Here is a 19,305-nt window from a genome sequence, read left to right as displayed (position 1 = left end):
AGTTGTTTTTTTATTTTTCCTCCCTCTCCCTCCATCGGCTCTTGAATACCAACTAGACAGGCGCTGAAAATTCAATCACCCATTTGCTTACGCTTTGCATATGCACGGTGTCCCCTTGATGCCGCTAAGCCCCCCCACCCTAGAAAATAATGAGGGGAGAGAGAGAGAGAGAGAGAAAGTGTGTGTGTCGTACCTGTCCGCGCTTATGTCCTCCCAGTCGTCCCTAGCAGGGCTGCGGCCTCCCCCTCCAATGGCTTGATTGGGGCCAATCGCTCGGTGGCGGTGCAGCCGCGCTGGGCCTCTGGGCCGCATGCCTGTTTTGAATTTGACCTTGCTGTTTGCTAATGCCCCTCCACTTATTCCTCCTCCTGCTGTGGCTGCTGTGGCCAGCCCTGTTAGCATGTTAGCCTTGGTTCGTCTCTGGCTCCTGTTGAAGTCCCGGGCCGCCCTCAGGATGCCCAGCTCCTGCCTGAGCCGTAGCAGCTGCTGCCGGGTGCGTCCGGCTTCCCTCCTGGCCCCCTCCAGCTGGGTCTCCAGGGCCAGGGCCTCGGCACGGTGTCTCTCCCCCTGGGCGAGTGCCTGGGCATGGGCCGCCTCGTCGCGAGCAGCCCCCTGGGTGCGGAGGCGGGCCAGGGAGCCCTGGAGGTGCTCCTTGTCCTGGGTTAGAGCTGTGTTGGCCTCCTGGAGGTCCTGGTTGTCCTCCCTCAACCTCTCGGTCTCCTGCTCCATGGACACCGTCCTCCTCTCCAACTGTTCTATCTATATGGTGATCATTGAGTGTTCATTAGACCAAAACTAACCTCCCAGTCATATCACTCTACGTACTCTGCCATGTAGAGTTAATGGACCTTCTATTCATTGTAAATGTCTTAAAACAAGCTACGAACAAGAAAAATCCTGTCAACTTTGAACTGCGAAAACAGGGTAGTGTCAGTGTTTCTCTCTACTCCGACCTGTGTTTGCAGTAACTGTGCAGGCCAGGGTAGTAGAGGGTTGAAACAAAACATTAGGCCATTAACACGGCGGCAGGTAACCTAGTGGTTAAGAGCTTTGGGCCAGTAACCAAAAGGTCGCTGGGTTGAATCCCCGAGCTGAAAAAATCTGTCGATGTGCCCTTGCGCAAGGCACTGAACTCTAATTGCTCCTATAAGCTGTGGATAAGAGCATCTGCTAAATTACTGAAATGTAAACACTCCCATTCTGACAAAGCCCCCCCCCCTACAGACATCTGACTGCTAGCCCCCCCCTCCTAGAGAGGCTACAGACATCTGACTGCTAGCCCCCCCCTCCTAGAGAGGCTACAGAGATCTGACTGCTAGCCCCCCCCTCCTAGAGAGGCTACAGAGATCTGACTGCTAGCCCCCCCCCTAGAGAGGCTACAGACATCTGACTGCTAGCCCCCCCCTCTAGAGAGGCTACAGACATCTGACAGCTAGCCCACCCCCCTCCTAGAGAGGCTACAGACATCTAACTGCTAGCCCCCCCCTCCTAGAGAGGCTACAGACATCTGACTGCTAACCCCCCCTCCTAGAGAGGCTACAGACATCTGACTGCTAACCCCCCCCTCCTAGAGAGGCTACAGAGATCTGACTGCTAGCCCCCCCCTCCTAGAGAGGCTACAGAGATTTGACTGCTAGCCCCCCCCCCCTAGAGAGGCTACAGACATCTGACTGCTAGCCCCCTCCCCTCTAGAGAGGCTACAGACATCTGACAGCTAGCCCACCCCCCCTCCTAGAGAGGCTACAGACATCTGACTGCTAGCCCCCCCCCTCCTAGAGAGGCTACAGACATCTGACTGCTAGCCCCCCCTCCTAGAGAGGCTACAGACATCTGACTGCTAACCCCCCCCTCCTAGAGAGGCTACAGACATCTGACTGCTAACCCCCCACCCCCTAGAGAGGCTACAGACATCTGACTGCTAACCCTCACCCCACCCCTCCTAGAGAGGCTACAGAGATCTGACTGCTACCCCCCCCCTCCTAGAGAGGCTACAGACATCTGACTGCTAGCCCCCCCCTCCTAGAGAGGCTACAGACATCTGACTGCTAGCCCCCCCCAGAGAGGCTACAGACATCTGACTGCTAGCCCCCCCCTCCTAGAGAGGCTACAGAGATTTTACTGCTAGCCCCCCCTCCTAGAGAGGCTACAGAGATTTGACTGCTAGCCCCCCCCTAGAGAGGCTACAGACATCTGACTGCTAGCCCTCCCCCCTCCTAGAGAGGCTACAGACATCTGACTGCTAGCCCCCCCCTCCTAGAGAGGCTACAGACATCTGACTGCTAGCCCCCCCCTCCTAGAGAGGCTACAGACATCTGACTGCTAGCCCCCCCCTCCTAGAGAGGCTACAGACATCTGACTGCTAGCCCTCCCCCTCCTAGAGAGGCTACAGACATCTGACTGCTAGCCCCCCCCTCCTAGAGAGGCTACAGATATCTGACTGCTAGCCCCCCCCTCCTAGAGAGGCTACAGACATCTGACTGCTAACCCCCCCCACCCCCCTAGAGAGGCTACAGACATCTGACTGCTAACCCTCACCCCCCCTCCTAGAGAGGCTACAGAGATTTGACTGCTACCCCCCCCCTAGAGAGGCTACAGACATCTGACTGCTAGCCCCCCCCTCCTAGAGAGGCTACAGACATCTGACTGCTAGCCCCCCCCCCAGAGAGGCTACAGACATCTGACTGCTAGCCCCCCCCTCCTAGAGAGGCTACAGAGATTTGACTGCTAGCCCCCCCCCTCCTAGAGAGGCTACAGACATCTGACAGCTAGCCCCCCCCTCCTAGAGAGGCTACAGACATCTGACTGCTAGCCCCCCCCCTCCTAGAGAGGCTACAGACATCTGACTGCTAACCCCCCCCTCCTAGAGAGGCTACAGACATCTGACTGCTAACCCCCCACCCCTAGAGAGGCTACAGACATCTGACTGCTAACCCTCACCCCCCCTCCTAGAGAGGCTACAGACATCTGACTGCTAGCCCCCCCCTCCTAGAGAGGCTACAGACATCTGACTGCTAACCCCCCCCCCCCCCTAGAGAGGCTACAGACATCTGACTGCTAACCCTCACCCCCCCCTCCTAGAGAGGCTACAGGGATTTGACTGCTACCCCCCCCCCTAGAGAGGCTACAGACATCTGACTGCTAGCCCCCCCCAGAGAAGCTACAGACATCTGACTGCTAGCCCCCCCCCTAGAGAGGCTACAGAGATTTGACTGCTAGCCCCCCCCCTCCTAGAGAGGCTACAGACATCTGACAGCTAGCCCACCCCCTCCTAGAGAGGCTACAGACATCTAACTGCTAGCCCCCCCCTCCTAGAGAGGCTACAGACATCTGACTGCTAGCCCCCCCCTCCTAGAGAGGCTACAGACATCTGACTGCTAACCCCCCCCCTCCTAGAGAGGCTACAGACATCTGACTGCTAACCCCCCACCCCTAGAGAGGCTACAGACATCTGACTGCTAACCCTCACCCCCCCCTCCTAGAGAGGCTACAGAGATTTGACTGCTACCCCCCCCCTCCTAGAGAGGCTACAGACATCTGACTGCTAGCCCCCCCCTCCTAGAGAGGCTACAGACATCTGACTGCTAGCCCCCCCCCAGAGAGGCTACAGACATCTGACTGCTAGCCCCCCCCTCCTAGAGAGGCTACAGACATCTGACTGCTAGCCCCCCCCTCCTAGAGAGGCTACAGACATCTGACTGCTAACCCCCCCTCCTAGAGAGGCTACAGACATCTGACTGCTAACCCCCCACCCCCTAGAGAGGCTACAGACATCTGACTGCTAACCCCCCCCCTCCTAGAGAGGCTACAGAGTATTGACTGCTAGCCCCCCCTCCTAGAGAGGCTACAGAGATTTGACTGCTAGCCCCCCCTCCTAGAGAGGCTACAGACATCTGACTGCTAGCCCCCCCCCTCGAGAGGCTACAGACATCTGACTGCTAGCCCACCCCCCTCCTAGAGAGGCTACAGACATCTGACTGCTAGCCCCCCCCCTCCTAGAGAGGCTACAGAGATTTGACTGCTAGCCCCCCCCTCCTAGAGAGGCTACAGAGATTTGACTGCTAGCCCCCCCCCTCCTAGAGAGGCTAAAGAGATCTGACTGCTAGCCCCCCCCCCCTAGAGAGGCCACAGACATCTGACTGCTAGCCCCCCCCTCCTAGAGAGGCTACAGAGATCTAACTGCTAGCCCCCCCCTCCTAGAGAGGCTACAGACATCTGACTGCTAGCCCCCCCCTCCCTAGAGAGGCTACAGACATCTGACTGCTAGCCCCCCCCTCCTAGAGAGGCTACAGACATCTGACTGCTAGCCCCCCCTCCTAGAGAGGCTACAGACATCTGACTGCTAGCCCCCCCTCCTAGAGAGGCTACAGACATCTGACTGCTAGCCCTCCCCCTCCTAGAGAGGCTACAGACATCTGACTGCTAGCCCACCCCCCCTCCTAGAGAGGCTACAGACATCTGACTGCTAGCCCCCCCCCCTCCTAGAGAGGCTACAGATATCTGACTGCTAGCCCCCCCCTCCTAGAGAGGCTACAGACATCTGACTGCTAACCCCCCCCTCCTAGAGAGGCTACAGACATCTGACTGCTAGCCCCCCCCGTCCTAGAGAGGCTACAGAGTATCTGACTGCTAGCCCCCCCCTCCTAGAGAGGCTACAGAGATTTGACTGCTAGCCCCCCCCTCCTAGAGAGGCTACAGACATCTGACTGCTAGCCCCCCCCCTCCTAGAGAGGCTACAGACATCTAACTGCTAGCCCCCCCCTCCTAGAGAGGCTACAGACATCTGACTGCTAGCCCCCCCCTCCTAGAGAGGCTACAGACATCTGACTGCTAGCCCCCCCTCCTAGAGAGGCTACAGACATCTGACTGCTAGCCCCCCCCTCCTAGAGAGGCTACAGACATCTGACTGCTAGCCCCCCCCTCCCTAGAGAGGCTACAGACATCTGACTGCTAGCCCCCCCCTCCTAGAGAGGCTACAGACATCTGACTGCTAGCCCCCCCCCTAGAGAGGCTACAGACATCTGACTGCTAGCCCCCCCCTCCTAGAGAGGCTACAGACATCTGACTGCTAGCCCCCCCCTCCTAGAGAGGCTACAGAATATGACTGCTAGCCCCCCCCCGTCCTAGAGAGGCTACAGAGTATCTGACTGCTAGCCCCCCCCTCCTAGAGAGACTACAGAGATTTGACTGCTAGCCCCCCCTCCTAGAGAGGCTACAGACATCTGACTGCTAGCCCCCCCCCCCAGAGAGGCTACAGACATCTGACTGCTAGCCCCCCCCCCCCAGAGAGGCTACAGACATCTGACTGCTAGCCCCCCCCCTCCTAGAGAGGCTACAGACATCTGACTGCTAGCCCCCCCCTCCTAGAGAGGCTACAGACATCTGACTGCTAGCCCCCCCAATCCTAGAGAGGCTACAGACATCTGACTGCTAGCCCCCCCCTCCTAGAGAGGCTACAGACATCTGACTGCTAACCCCCCCTCCTAGAGAGGCTACAGACATCTGACTGCTAGCCCCCCCTCCTAGAGAGGCTACAGACATCTGACTGCTAGCCCCCCCCCCTCCTAGAGAGGCTACAGACATCTGACTGCTAGCCCCCCCCTCCTAGAGAGGCTACAGACATCTGACTGCTAACCCCCCCCTCCTAGAGAGGTTACAGACATCTGACTTCTAGCCCCCCCCCTCCTAGAGAGGCTACAGAGTATCTGAATGCTAGCCCCCCCCTCCTAGAGAGGCTACAGAGATCTGACTGCTAGCCCCCCCTCCTAGAGAGGCTACAGACATCTGACTGCTAGCCCCCCCCTCCTAGAGAGGCTACAGACATCTAACTGCTAGCCCCCCCCTCCTAGAGAGGCTACAGACATCTGACTGCTAGCCCCCCCCTCCTAGAGAGGCTACAGACATCTGACTGCTAGCCCCCCCTCCCTAGAGAGGCTACAGACATCTGACTGCTAGCCCCCCCTCCCTAGAGAGGCTACAGACATCTGACTGCTAGCCCCCCCCTCCTAGAGAGGCTACAGATATCTGACTGCTAGCCCCCCCCTCCTAGAGAGGCTACAGAGTATCTGACTGCTAGCCCCCCCCTCCTAGAGAGGCTACAGAGATCTGACTGCTAGCCCCCCCCTCCTAGAGAGGCTACAGACATCTGACTGCTAGCCCCCCCCCCAGAGAGGCTACAGACATCTGACTGCTAGCCCCCCCCTCCTAGAGAGGCTACAGAGATCTGACTGCTAGCCCCCCCCTCCTAGAGAGGCTACAGACATCTGACTGCTAGCCCCCCCCAATCCTAGAGAGGCTACAGACATCTGACTGCTAGCCCCCCCCTCCTAGAGAGGCTACAGACATCTGACTGCTAACCCCCCCCTCCTAGAGAGGCTACAGACATCTGACTGCTAGCCCCCCCCCTCCTAGAGAGGCTACAGACATCTGACTGCTAGCCCCCCCCAGAGAGGCTACAGACATCTGACTGCTAGCCCCCCCCTCGTAGAGAGGCTACAGACATCTGACTGCTAGCCCCCCCCTCCTAGAGAGGCTACAGACATCTGACTGCTAGCCCCCCCCTCTAGAGAGGCTACAGAGTATCTGACTGATAGCCCCCCCCTCCTAGAGAGGCTACAGAGATTTGACTGCTAGCCCCCCCCCCCAGAGAGGCTACAGACATCTGACTGCTAGCCCCCCCCTCCTAGAGAGGCTACAGACATCTGACAGCTAGCCCACCCCCTCCTAGAGAGGCTACAGACATCTGACTGCTAGCCCCCCCCTTCTAGAGAGGCTACAGACATCTAACTGCTAGCCCCCCCCTCCTAGAGAGGCTACAGACATCTGACTGCTAGCCCCCCCCTCCTAGAGAGGCTACAGACATCTGACTGCTAACCCCCCCCACCTAGAGAGGCTACAGACATCTGACTGCTAACCCTCCCCCCCCTCCTAGAGAGGCTACAGAGATCTGACTGCTAGCCCCCCCCTCCTAGAGAGGCTACAGACATCTGACTGCTAGCCCCCCCCTCCTAGAGAGGCTACAGACATCTGACTGCTAGCCCCCCCCCCAGAGAGGCTACAGACATCTGACTGCTAGCCCCCCCCTCCTAGAGAGGCTACAGAGATCTGACTGCTAGCCCCCCCCTCCTAGAGAGGCTACAGACATCTGACTGCTAACCCCCCCCTCCTAGAGAGGATACAGAGTATTGACTGCTAGCCCCCCCCTCCTAGAGAGGCTACAGACATCTGACTGCTAGCCCCCCCCTCGAGAGGCTACAGATATCTGACTGCTAGCCCCCCCCCCTCCTAGAGAGGCTACAGACATCTGACTGCTAGCCCCCCCCTCCTAGAGAGGCTACAGAGATCTGACTGCTAGCCCCCCCTCCTAGAGAGGCTACAGAGATTTGACTGCTAGCCCCCCCCTCCTAGAGAGGCTAAAGAGATTTGACTGCTAGCCCCCCCCTCCTAGAGAGGCCACAGACATCTGACTGCTAGCCCCCCCCCTCCTAGAGAGGCTACAGAGATCTGACTGCTAGCCCCCCCTCCTAGAGAGGCTACAGACATCTGACTGCTAGCCCCCCCCCTAGAGAGGCTACAGACATCTGACAGCTAGCCCCCCCCCTCCTAGAGAGGCTACAGACATCTGACAGCTAGCCCCCCCCTCCTAGAGAGGCTACAGACATCTGACTGCTAGCCCCCCCCTCCTAGAGAGGCTACAGACATCTGACTGCTAGCCCCCCCTCCTAGAGAGGCTACAGACATCTGACTGCTAGCCCCCCCCTCCCTAGAGAGGCTACAGACATCTGACTGCTAGCCCCCCCTCCTAGAGAGGCTACAGACATCTGACTGCTAGCCCCCCTCCTAGAGAGGCTACAGACATCTGACTGCTAGCCCCCCCCTCCTAGAGAGGCTACAGACATCTGACTGCTAGCCCCCCCTCCTAGAGAGGCTACAGAGCATCTGACTGATAGCCCCCCCTCCTAGAGAGGCTACAGAGATCTGACTGCTAGCCCCCCCCTCCTAGAGAGGCTACAGACATCTGACTGCTAGCCCCCCCCAGAGAGGCTACAGACATCTGACTGCTAGCCCCCCCCCCTCCTAGAGAGGCTACAGACATCTGACTGCTAGCCCCCCCCCTCCTAGAGAGGCTACAGACATCTGACTGCTAGCCCCCCCCAGAGAGGCTACAGACATCTGACTGCTAGCCCCCCCCCTCCTAGAGAGGCTACAGACATCTGACTGCTAGCCCCCCCTCCTAGAGAGGCTACAGACATCTGACTGCTAGCCCCCCCCTCCTAGAGAGGCTACAGACATCTGACTGCTAGCCCCCCCCCCTAGAGAGGCTACAGACATCTGACTGCTAAGCCCCCCCTCCTAGAGAGGCTACAGACATCTGACTGCTAGCCCCCCCCTCCTAGAGAGGCTACAGACATCTGACTGCTAGCCCCCCCTCCTAGAGAGGCTACAGACATCTGACTGCTAGCCCCCCCCTCCTAGAGAGGCTACAGAGATCTGACTGCTAGCCCCCCCTCCTAGAGAGGCTACAGACATCTGACTGCTAGCCCCCCCCTAGAGAGGCTACAGACATCTGACAGCTAGCCCCCCCCTCCTAGAGAGGCTACAGACATCTGACTGCTAGCCCCCCCTCCTAGAGAGGCTACAGACATCTGACTGCTAGCCCCCCCTCCTAGAGAGGCTACAGACATCTGACTGCTAGCCCCCCCCTCCTAGAGAGGCTACAGACATCTGACTGCTAGCCCCCCCCCCAGAGAGGCTACAGACATCTGACTGCTAGCCCCCCCTCCTAGAGAGGCTACAGAGATCTGACTGCTAGCCCCCCCCTCCTAGAGAGGCTAAAGACATCTGACTGCTAGCCCCCCCCTCCTAGAGAGGCTACAGATATCTGACTGCTAGCCCCCCCCTCCTAGAGAGGCTACAGAGATTTGACTGCTAGCCCCCCCTCCTAGAGAGGCTACAGACATCTGACTGCTAGCCCCCCCCTCGAGAGGCTACAGATATCTGACTGCTAGCCCCCCCCCTCCTAGAGAGGCTACAGACATCTGACTGCTAGCCTCCCCCCCTAGAGAGGCTACAGACATTTGACTGCTAGCCCCCCCTCCTAGAGAGGCTACAGAGATCTGACTGCTAGCCCCCCCCTCCTAGAGAGGCTAAAGAGATCTGACTGCTAGCCCCCCTCCTAGAGAGGCCACAGACATCTGACTGCTAGCCCCCCCCTTCTAGAGAGGCTACAGACATCTGACTGCTAGCCCCCCCCCTCCTAGAGAGGCTACAGACATCTGACTGCTAGCCCCCCCCCTAGAGAGGCTACAGACATCTGACAGCTAGCCCCCCCCCTCCTAGAGAGGCTACAGACATCTGACTGCTAGCCCCCCCCTCCTAGAGAGGCTACAGACATCTGACTGCTAGCCCCCCCCTCCTAGAGAGGCTACAGACATCTGACTGCTAGCCCCCCCTCCTAGAGAGGCTACAGACATCTGACTGCTAGCCCCCCCCTCCTAGAGAGGCTACAGACATCTGACTGCTAGCCCCCCCTCCTAGAGAGGCTACAGACATCTGACTGCTAGCCCCCCCCTCCTAGAGAGGCTACAGACATCTGACTGCTAGCCCCCCCCTCCTAGAGAGGCTACAGACATCTGACTGCTAGCCCCCCCCTCCTAGAGAGGCTACAGAGCATCTGACAGCTAGCCCCCCCTCCTAGAGAGGCTACAGAGATCTGACTGCTAGCCCCCCCTCCTAGAGAGGCTACAGACATCTGACTGCTAGCCCCCCCCCAGAGAGGCTACAGACATCTGACTGCTAGCCCCCCCCTCCTAGAGAGGCTACAGACATCTGACTGCTAGCCCCCCCCTCCTAGAGAGGCTACAGACATCTGACTGCTAGCCCCCCCCTCCTAGAGAGGCTACAGACATCTGACTGCTAGCCCCCCCCTCCTAGAGAGGCTACAGAGTATCTGACTGATAGCCCCCCCCCTCCTAGAGAGGCTACAGACATCTGACTGCTAGCCCCCCCTCCTAGAGAGGCTACAGACATCTGACTGCTAGCCCCCCCCCCCAGAGAGGCTACAGACATCTGACTGCTAGCCCCCCCCTCCTAGAGAGGCTACAGACATCTGACTGCTAGCCCCCCCCCAGAGAGGCTACAGACATCTGACTGCTAGCCCCCCCTCCCTAGAGAGGCTACAGACATCTGACTGCTAGCCCCCCCCTCCTAGAGAGGCTACAGACATCTGACTGCTAGCCCCCCCCTCCTAGAGAGGCTACAGACATCTGACTGCTAGCCCCCCCCTCCTAGAGAGGCTACAGACATCTGACTGCTAGCCCCCCCCCCCAGAGAGGCTACAGACATCTGACTGCTAGCCCCCCCTCCTAGAGAGGCTACAGACATCTGACTGCTAGCCCCCCCCTCCTAGAGAGGCTACAGACATCTGACTGCTAGCCCCCCCCTCCTAGAGAGGCTACAGACATCTGACTGCTAGCCCCCCCCGTCCTAGAGAGGCTACAGATATCTGACTGCTAGCCCCCCCCTCCTAGAGAGGCTACAGAGATCTGACTGCTAGCCCCCCCCTCCTAGAGAGGCTACAGACATCTGACTGCTAGCCCCCCCCCCCAGAGAGGCTACAGACATCTGACTGCTAGCCCCCCCCTCCTAGAGAGGCTACAGACATCTGACTGCTAGCCCCCCCCTCCTAGAGAGGCTACAGACATCTGACTGCTAGCCCCCCCCTCCTAGAGAGGCTACAGAGTATCTGACTGCTAGCCCCCCCCTCCTAGAGAGGCTACAGAGATCTGACTGCTAGCCCCCCCCTCCTAGAGAGGCTACAGACATCTGACTGCTAGCCCCCCCCCAGAGAGGCTACAGACATCTGACTGCTAGCCCCCCCCTCCTAGAGAGGCTACAGACATCTGACTGCTAGCCCCCCCCCCGAGAGAGGCTACAGACATCTGACTGCTAGCCCCCCCCTCCTAGAGAGGCTACAGACATCTGACTGCTAGCCCCCCCCTCCTAGAGAGGCTACAGACATCTGACTGCTAGCCCCCCCCCCCAAGAGGCTACAGACATCTGACTGCTAGCCCCCCCCCTAGAGAGGCTACAGACATCTGACTGCTAGCCCCCCCCTCCTAGAGAGGCTACAGACATCTGACTGCTAGCCCCCCCCTCCTAGAGAGGCTACAGACATCTGACTGCTAGCCCCCCCCTCCTAGAGAGGCTACAGACATCTGACTGCTAGCCCCCCCCTCCTAGAGAGGCTACAGACATCTGACTGCTAGCCCCCCCTCCTAGAGAGGCTACAGACATCTGACTGCTAGCCCCCCCCCCTAGAGAGGCTACAGACATCTGACAGCTAGCCCCCCCCTCCTAGAGAGGCTACAGACATCTGACTGCTAGCCCCCCCCTCCTAGAGAGGCTACAGACATCTGACTGCTAGCCCCCCCTCCTAGAGAGGCTACAGACATCTGACTGCTAGCCCCCCCTCCTAGAGAGGCTACAGACATCTGACTGCTAGCCCCCCCTCCTAGAGAGGCTACAGACATCTGACTGCTAGCCCCCCCCTCCTAGAGAGGCTACAGACATCTGACTGCTAGCCCCCCCCTCCTAGAGAGGCTACAGACATCTGACTGCTAGCCCCCCCCTCCTAGAGAGGCTACAGACATCTGACTGCTAGCCCCCCCTCCCAGAGAGGCTACAGACATCTGACTGCTAGCCCCCCCCTCCTAGAGAGGCTACAGACATCTGACTGCTAGCCCCCCCCCTCCTAGAGAGGCTACAGACATCTGACTGCTAGCCCCCCCCTCCTAGAGAGGCTACAGACATCTGACTGCTAGCCCCCCCCTCCTAGAGAGGCTACAGACATCTGACTGCTAGCCCCCCCCTCCTAGAGAGGCTACAGACATCTGACTGCTAGCCCCCCCCTCCAGAGAGGCTACAGACATCTGACTGCTAGCCCCCCCTCCTAGAGAGGCTACAGACATCTGACTGCTAGCCCCCCCCTCCTAGAGAGGCTACAGACATCTGACTGCTAGCCCCCCCCTCCTAGAGAGGCTACAGACATCTGACTGCTAGCCCCCCCCTCCTAGAGAGGCTACAGACATCTGACTGCTAGCCCCCCCTCCTAGAGAGGCTACAGACATCTGACTGCTAGCCCCCCCTCCCTAGAGAGGCTACAGACATCTGACTGCTAGCCCCCCCCTCCTAGAGAGGCTACAGAGATCTGACTGCTAGCCCCCCCCCCTAGAGAGGCTACAGACATCTGACTGCTAGCCCCCCCCCAGAGAGGCTACAGACATCTGACTGCTAGCCCCCCCCCTAGAGAGGCTACAGACATCTGACTGCTAGCCCCCCCCTCCTAGAGAGGCTACAGACATCTGACTGCTAGCCCCCCCTCCTAGAGAGGCTACAGACATCTGACTGCTAGCCCCCCCCTCCTAGAGAGGCTACAGACATCTGACTGCTAGCCCCCCCCTCCTAGAGAGGCTACAGAGATCTGACTGCTAGCCCCCCCCTCCTAGAGAGGCTACAGACATCTGACTGCTAGCCCCCCCCCAGAGAGGCTACAGACATCTGACTGCTAGCCCCCCCCTCCTAGAGAGGCTACAGACATCTGACTGCTAGCCCCCCCCTCCTAGAGAGGCTACAGACATCTGACTGCTAGCCCCCCCCTCCTAGAGAGGCTACAGACATCTGACTGCTAGCCCCCCCCTCCTAGAGAGGCTACAGACATCTGACTGCTAGCCCCCCCCTCCTAGAGAGGCTACAGAGATCTGACTGCTAGCCCCCCCCTCCTAGAGAGGCTACAGACATCTGACTGCTAGCCCCCCCCCCAGAGAGGCTACAGACATCTGACTGCTAGCCCCCCCCCTCCTAGAGAGGCTACAGACATCTGACTGCTAGCCCCCCCCCCAGAGAGGCTACAGACATCTGACTGCTAGCCCCCCCCTCCTAGAGAGGCTACAGACATCTGACTGCTAGCCCCCCCTCCTAGAGAGGCTACAGACATCTGACTGCTAGCCCCCCCCCCAGAGAGGCTACAGACATCTGACTGCTAGCCCCCCCCCCTAGAGAGGCTACAGAGATCTGACTGCTAGCCCCCCCCTCCTAGAGAGGCTACAGACATCTGACTGCTAGCCCCCCCCTCCTAGAGAGGCTACAGACATCTGACTGCTAGCCCCCCCCTCCTAGAGAGGCTACAGACATCTGACTGCTAGCCCCCCCCCCCAGAGAGGCTACAGACATCTGACTGCTAGCCCCCCCCCAGAGAGGCTACAGACATCTGACTGCTAGCCCCCCCCCTCCTAGAGAGGCTACAGACATCTGACTGCTAGCCCCCCCCTCCTAGAGAGGCTACAGACATCTGACTGCTAGCCCCCCCCCCCAGAGAGGCTACAGACATCTGACAGCTAGCCCCCCCCTCCTAGAGAGGCTACAGACATCTGACTGCTAGCCCCCCCTCCTAGAGAGGCTACAGACATCTGACTGCTAGCCCCCCCCTCCCAGAGAGGCTACAGACATCTGACTGCTAGCCCCCCCTCCTAGAGAGGCTACAGACATCTGACTGCTAGCCCCCCCCTCCTAGAGAGGCTACAGACATCTGACTGCTAGCCCCCCCCTCCTAGAGAGGCTACAGACATCTGACTGCTAGCCCCCCCCTCCTAGAGAGGCTACAGACATCTGACTGCTAGCCCCCCCCCCTAGAGAGGCTACAGACATCTGACTGCTAGCCCCCCCCTCCTAGAGAGGCTACAGACATCTGACTGCTAGCCCCCCCCTCCTAGAGAGGCTACAGACATCTGACTGCTAGCCCCCCCCTCCTAGAGAGGCTACAGACATCTGACTGCTAGCCCCCCCCCTCCTAGAGAGGCTACAGACATCTGACTGCTAGCCCCCCCCTCCTAGAGAGGCTACAGACATCTGACTGCTAGCCCCCCCTCCTAGAGAGGCTACAGACATCTGACTGCTAGCCCCCCCCTAGAGAGGCTACAGACATCTGACTGCTAGCCCCCCCCTCCTAGAGAGGCTACAGACATCTGACTGCTAGCCCCCCCCTCCTAGAGAGGCTACAGACATCTGACTGCTAGCCCCCCTCCCTAGAGAGGCTACAGACATCTGACTGCTAGCCCCCCCCCAGAGAGGCTACAGACATCTGACTGCTAGCCCCCCCCTCCTAGAGAGGCTACAGACATCTGACTGCTAGCCCCCCCCTCCTAGAGAGGCTACAGACATCTGACTGCTAGCCCCCCCCCTCCTAGAGAGGCTACAGACATCTGACTGCTAGCCCCCCCCCCCAGAGAGGCTACAGACATCTGACTGCTAGCCCCCCCCCCTAGAGAGGCTACAGACATCTGACTGCTAGCCCCCCCCCTCCTAGAGAGGCTACAGACATCTGACTGCTAGCCCCCCCCTCCTAGAGAGGCTACAGACATCTGACTGCTAGCCCCCCCCCAGAGAGGCTACAGACATCTGACTGCTAGCCCCCCCCTCCTAGAGAGGCTACAGACATCTGACTGCTAGCCCCCCCCCCTAGAGAGGCTACAGACATCTGACTGCTAGCCCCCCCCCTCCTAGAGAGGCTACAGACATCTGACTGCTAGCCCCCCCCTCCTAGAGAGGCTACAGAGATCTGACTGCTAGCCCCCCCCTCCTAGAGAGGCTACAGACATCTGACTGCTAGCCCCCCCCTCCTAGAGAGGCTACAGACATCTGACTGCTAGCCCCCCCCCCAGAGAGGCTACAGACATCTGACTGCTAGCCCCCCCCTCCTAGAGAGGCTACAGACATCTGACTGCTAGCCCCCCCCTCCTAGAGAGGCTACAGACATCTGACTGCTAGCCCCCCCCTCCTAGAGAGGCTACAGACATCTGACTGCTAGCCCCCCCCTAGAGAGGCTACAGACATCTGACTGCTAGCCCCCCCTCCTAGAGAGGCTACAGACATCTGACTGCTAGCCCCCCCCCCAGAGAGGCTACAGACATCTGACAGCTAGCCCCCCCCCTCCTAGAGAGGCTACAGACATCTGACTGCTAGCCCCCCCCTCCTAGAGAGGCTACAGACATCTGACAGCTAGCCCCCCCCCCAGAGAGGCTACAGACATCTGACAGCTAGCCCCCCCCCCAGAGAGGCTACAGACATCTGACTGCTAGCCCCCCCCCCAGAGAGGCTACAGACATCTGACAGCTAGCCCCCCCTCCTAGAGAGGCTACAGACATCTGACTGCTAGCCCCCCCCCTCCTAGAGAGGCTACAGACATCTGACTGCTAGCCCCCCCCCCAGAGAGGCTACAGACATCTGACTGCTAGCCCCCCCCCTCCTAGAGAGGCTACAGACATCTGACTGCTAGCCCCCCTCCTAGAGAGGCTACAGACATCTGACTGCTAGCCCCCCCCAGAGAGGCTACAGACATCTGACTGCTAGCCCCCCCCCAGAGAGGCTACAGACATCTGACTGCTAGCCCCCCCTCCTAGAGAGGCTACAGACATCTGACTGCTAGCCCCCCCTCCTAGAGAGGCTACAGACATCTGACTGCTAGCCCCCCCCTCCCTAGAGAGGCTACAGACATCTGACTGCTAGCCCCCCCCCCCAGAGAGGCTACAGACATCTGACAGCTAGCCCCCCCCTCCTAGAGAGGCTACAGACATCTGACTGCTAGCCCCCCCTCCTAGAGAGGCTACAGACATCTGACAGCTAGCCCCCCCCCCAGAGAGGCTACAGACATCTGACTGCTAGCCCCCCCCCTAGAGAGGCTACAGACATCTGACAGCTAGCCCCCCCCTCCTAGAGAGGCTACAGACATCTGACTGCTAGCCCCCCCCTCCTAGAGAGGCTACAGACATCTGACTGCTAGCCCCCCCCTCCCAGAGAGGCTACAGACATCTGACTGCTAGCCCCCCCCCTAGAGAGGCTACAGACATCTGACTGCTAGCCCCCCCCCTAGAGAGGCTACAGACATCTGACTGCTAGCCCCCCCCTCCTAGAGAGGCTACAGACATCTGACTGCTAGCCCCCCCCTCCAGAGAGGCTACAGAGATCTGACTGCTAGCCCCCCCCTCCTAGAGAGGCTACAGACATCTGACTGCTAGCCCCCCCCCCTAGAGAGGCTACAGACATCTGACTGCTAGCCCCCCCCCTCCTAGAGAGGCTACAGAGATCTGACTGCTAGCCCCCCCTCCTAGAGAGGCTACAGACATCTGACTGCTAGCCCCCCCCAGAGAGGCTACAGACATCTGACTGCTAGCCCCCCCCCTAGAGAGGCTACAGACATCTGACTGCTAGCCCCCCCCCAGAGAGGCTACAGACATCTGACTGCTAGCCCCCCCCTCCTAGAGAGGCTACAGACATCTGACTGCTAGCCCCCCCCTCCTAGAGAGGCTACAGACATCTGACTGCTAGCCCCCCCCTCCTAGAGAGGCTACAGACATCTGACTGCTAGCCCCCCCCCTAGAGAGGCTACAGACATCTGACTGCTAGCCCCCCCCTCCCTAGAGAGGCTACAGACATCTGACTGCTAGCCCCCCTCCTAGAGAGGCTACAGACATCTGACTGCTAGCCCCCCCTCCCTAGAGAGGCTACAGACATCTGACTGCTAGCCCCCCCTCCTAGAGAGGCTACAGACATCTGACTGCTAGCCCCCCCCTCCTAGAGAGGCTACAGACATCTGACTGCTAGCCCCCCCCTCCCAGAGAGGCTACAGACATCTGACTGCTAGCCCCCCCCTAGAGAGGCTACAGACATCTGACAGCTAGCCCCCCCCTCCTAGAGAGGCTACAGACATCTGACTGCTAGCCCCCCCTCCTAGAGAGGCTACAGACATCTGACTGCTAGCCCCCCCCTCCTAGAGAGGCTACAGACATCTGACAGCTAGCCCCCCCCTCCAGAGAGGCTACAGACATCTGACAGCTAGCCCCCCCCCTCCTAGAGAGGCTACAGACATCTGACTGCTAGCCCCCCCCTCCTAGAGAGGCTACAGACATCTGACTGCTAGCCCCCCCCTCCTAGAGAGGCTACAGACATCTGACTGCTAGCCCCCCCTCCTAGAGAGGCTACAGACATCTGACTGCTAGCCCCCCCCTCCTAGAGAGGCTACAGACATCTGACTGCTAGCCCCCCCCTCCTAGAGAGGCTACAGACATCTGACTGCTAGCCCCCCCCTCCTAGAGAGGCTACAGACATCTGACTGCTAGCCCCCCCCCCTAGAGAGGCTACAGACATCTGACTGCTAGCCCCCCCCTCCTAGAGAGGCTACAGACATCTGACTGCTAGCCCCCCCCCCCAGAGAGGCTACAGACATCTGACTGCTAGCCCCCCCCTCCTAGAGAGGCTACAGACATCTGACTGCTAGCCCCCCCCTCCTAGAGAGGCTACAGACATCTGACTGCTAGCCCCCCCCCCCAGAGAGGCTACAGACATCTGACTGCTAGCCCCCCCCCCAGAGAGGCTACAGACATCTGACTGCTAGCCCCCCCCCTCCTAGAGAGGCTACAGACATCTGACTGCTAGCCCCCCCCCTCCTAGAGAGGCTACAGACATCTGACAGCTAGCCCCCCCCCCCCAGAGAGGCTACAGACATCTGACTGCTAGCCCCCCCCCTCCTAGAGAGGCTACAGACATCTGACTGCTAGCCCCCCCCCCAGAGAGGCTACAGACATCTGACTGCTAGCCCCCCCTCCCTAGAGAGGCTACAGACATCTGACTGCTAGCCCCCCCTCCTAGAGAGGCTACAGACATCTGACTGCTAGCCCCCCCTCCTAGAGAGGCTACAGACATCTGACTGCTAGCCCCCCCTCCCAGAGAGGCTACAGACATCTGACTGCTAGCCCCCCCCAGAGAGGCTACAGACATCTGACTGCTAGCCCCCCCCCTCCTAGAGAGGCTACAGACATCTGACTGCTAGCCCCCCCTCCTAGAGAGGCTACAGACATCTGACTGCTAGCCCCCCCCTCCTAGAGAGGCTACAGACATCTGACTGCTAGCCCCCCCCCAGAGAGGCTACAGACATCTGACTGCTAGCCCCCCCTCCTAGAGAGGCTACAGACATCTGACTGCTAGCCCCCCCCCTCCTAGAGAGGCTACAGACATCTGACTGCTAGCCCCCCCCCAGAGAGGCTACAGACATCTGACTGCTAGCCCCCCCTCCTAGAGAGGCTACAGACATCTGACTGCTAGCCCCCCCTCCTAGAGAGGCTACAGACATCTGACTGCTAGCCCCCCCCCCCAGAGAGGCTACAGACATCTGACTGCTAGCCCCCCCCTCCTAGAGAGGCTACAGACATCTGACTGCTAGCCCCCCCCTCCTAGAGAGGCTACAGACATCTGACTGCTAGCCCCCCCCCAGAGAGGCTACAGACATCTGACTGCTAGCCCCCCCTCCTAGAGAGGCTACAGACATCTGACTGCTAGCCCCCCCCCTCCAGAGAGGCTACAGACATCTGACTGCTAGCCCCCCCCTCCTAGAGAGGCTACAGACATCTGACTGCTAGCCCCCCCCCAGAGAGGCTACAGACATCTGACTGCTAGCCCCCCCTCCTAGAGAGGCTACAGACATCTGACTGCTAGCCCCCCCCTCCTAGAGAGGCTACAGACATCTGACTGCTAGCCCCCCCCTCCTAGAGAGGCTACAGACATCTGACTGCTAGCCCCCCCCCAGAGAGGCTACAGAGATCTGACTGCTAGCCCCCCCCTCCTAGAGAGGCTACAGACATCTGACTGCTAGCCCCCCCCCTCCAGAGAGGCTACAGACATCTGACTGCTAGCCCCCCCCTCCTAGAGAGGCTACAGACATCTGACTGCTAGCCCCCCCCCAGAGAGGCTACAGACATCTGACTGCTAGCCCCCCCCCTAGAGAGGCTACAGACATCTGACAGCTAGCCCCCCCCCTCCTAGAGAGGCTACAGACATCTGACTGCTAGCCCCCCCTCCCAGAGAGGCTACAGACATCTGACTGCTAGCCCCCCCCTCCTAGAGAGGCTACAGACATCTGACTGCTAGCCCCCCCCCCAGAGAGGCTACAGACATCTGACTGCTAGCCCCCCCCTCCTAGAGAGGCTACAGACATCTGACAGCTAGCCCCCCCCTCCTAGAGAGGCTACAGAGATCTGACTGCTAGCCCCCCCCCAGAGAGGCTACAGACATCTGACTGCTAGCCCCCCCCTCCTAGAGAGGCTACAGACATCTGACTGCTAGCCCCCCCCCTAGAGAGGCTACAGACATCTGACTGCTAGCCCCCCCCCAGAGAGGCTACAGACATCTGACAGCTAGCCCCCCCCTCCTAGAGAGGCTACAGACATCTGACTGCTAGCCCCCCCCTCCTAGAGAGGCTAC

The 19,305-nt window shown here is 59.7% G+C and overlaps 1 protein-coding gene across 2 annotated transcripts in view; it reads right to left on the bottom strand.

Annotated features, from left to right (window-relative positions):
• The window catches only part of LOC106602318 (centlein), a 195,106-nt gene that overhangs the window by 52,827 nt on the left and 122,974 nt on the right, over positions 1-19,305 (bottom strand). For both annotated transcript variants that reach the window (XM_045716502.1, XM_045716503.1), the window contains exon 16: positions 194-759. In XM_045716502.1, coding sequence (XP_045572458.1) covers positions 194-759 — 566 coding nt within the window. The remainder of the gene's footprint in view (positions 1-193; positions 760-19,305) is intronic.

The sequence above is a fragment of the Salmo salar genome, chromosome ssa04 (genome assembly GCF_905237065.1).
Source record: "Salmo salar chromosome ssa04, Ssal_v3.1, whole genome shotgun sequence".
Taxonomy (NCBI): domain Eukaryota; kingdom Metazoa; phylum Chordata; class Actinopteri; order Salmoniformes; family Salmonidae; genus Salmo; species Salmo salar.
Note: the sequence above shows the minus strand (reverse complement) of the source record. Positions and strands in the feature narration are given on the sequence as shown.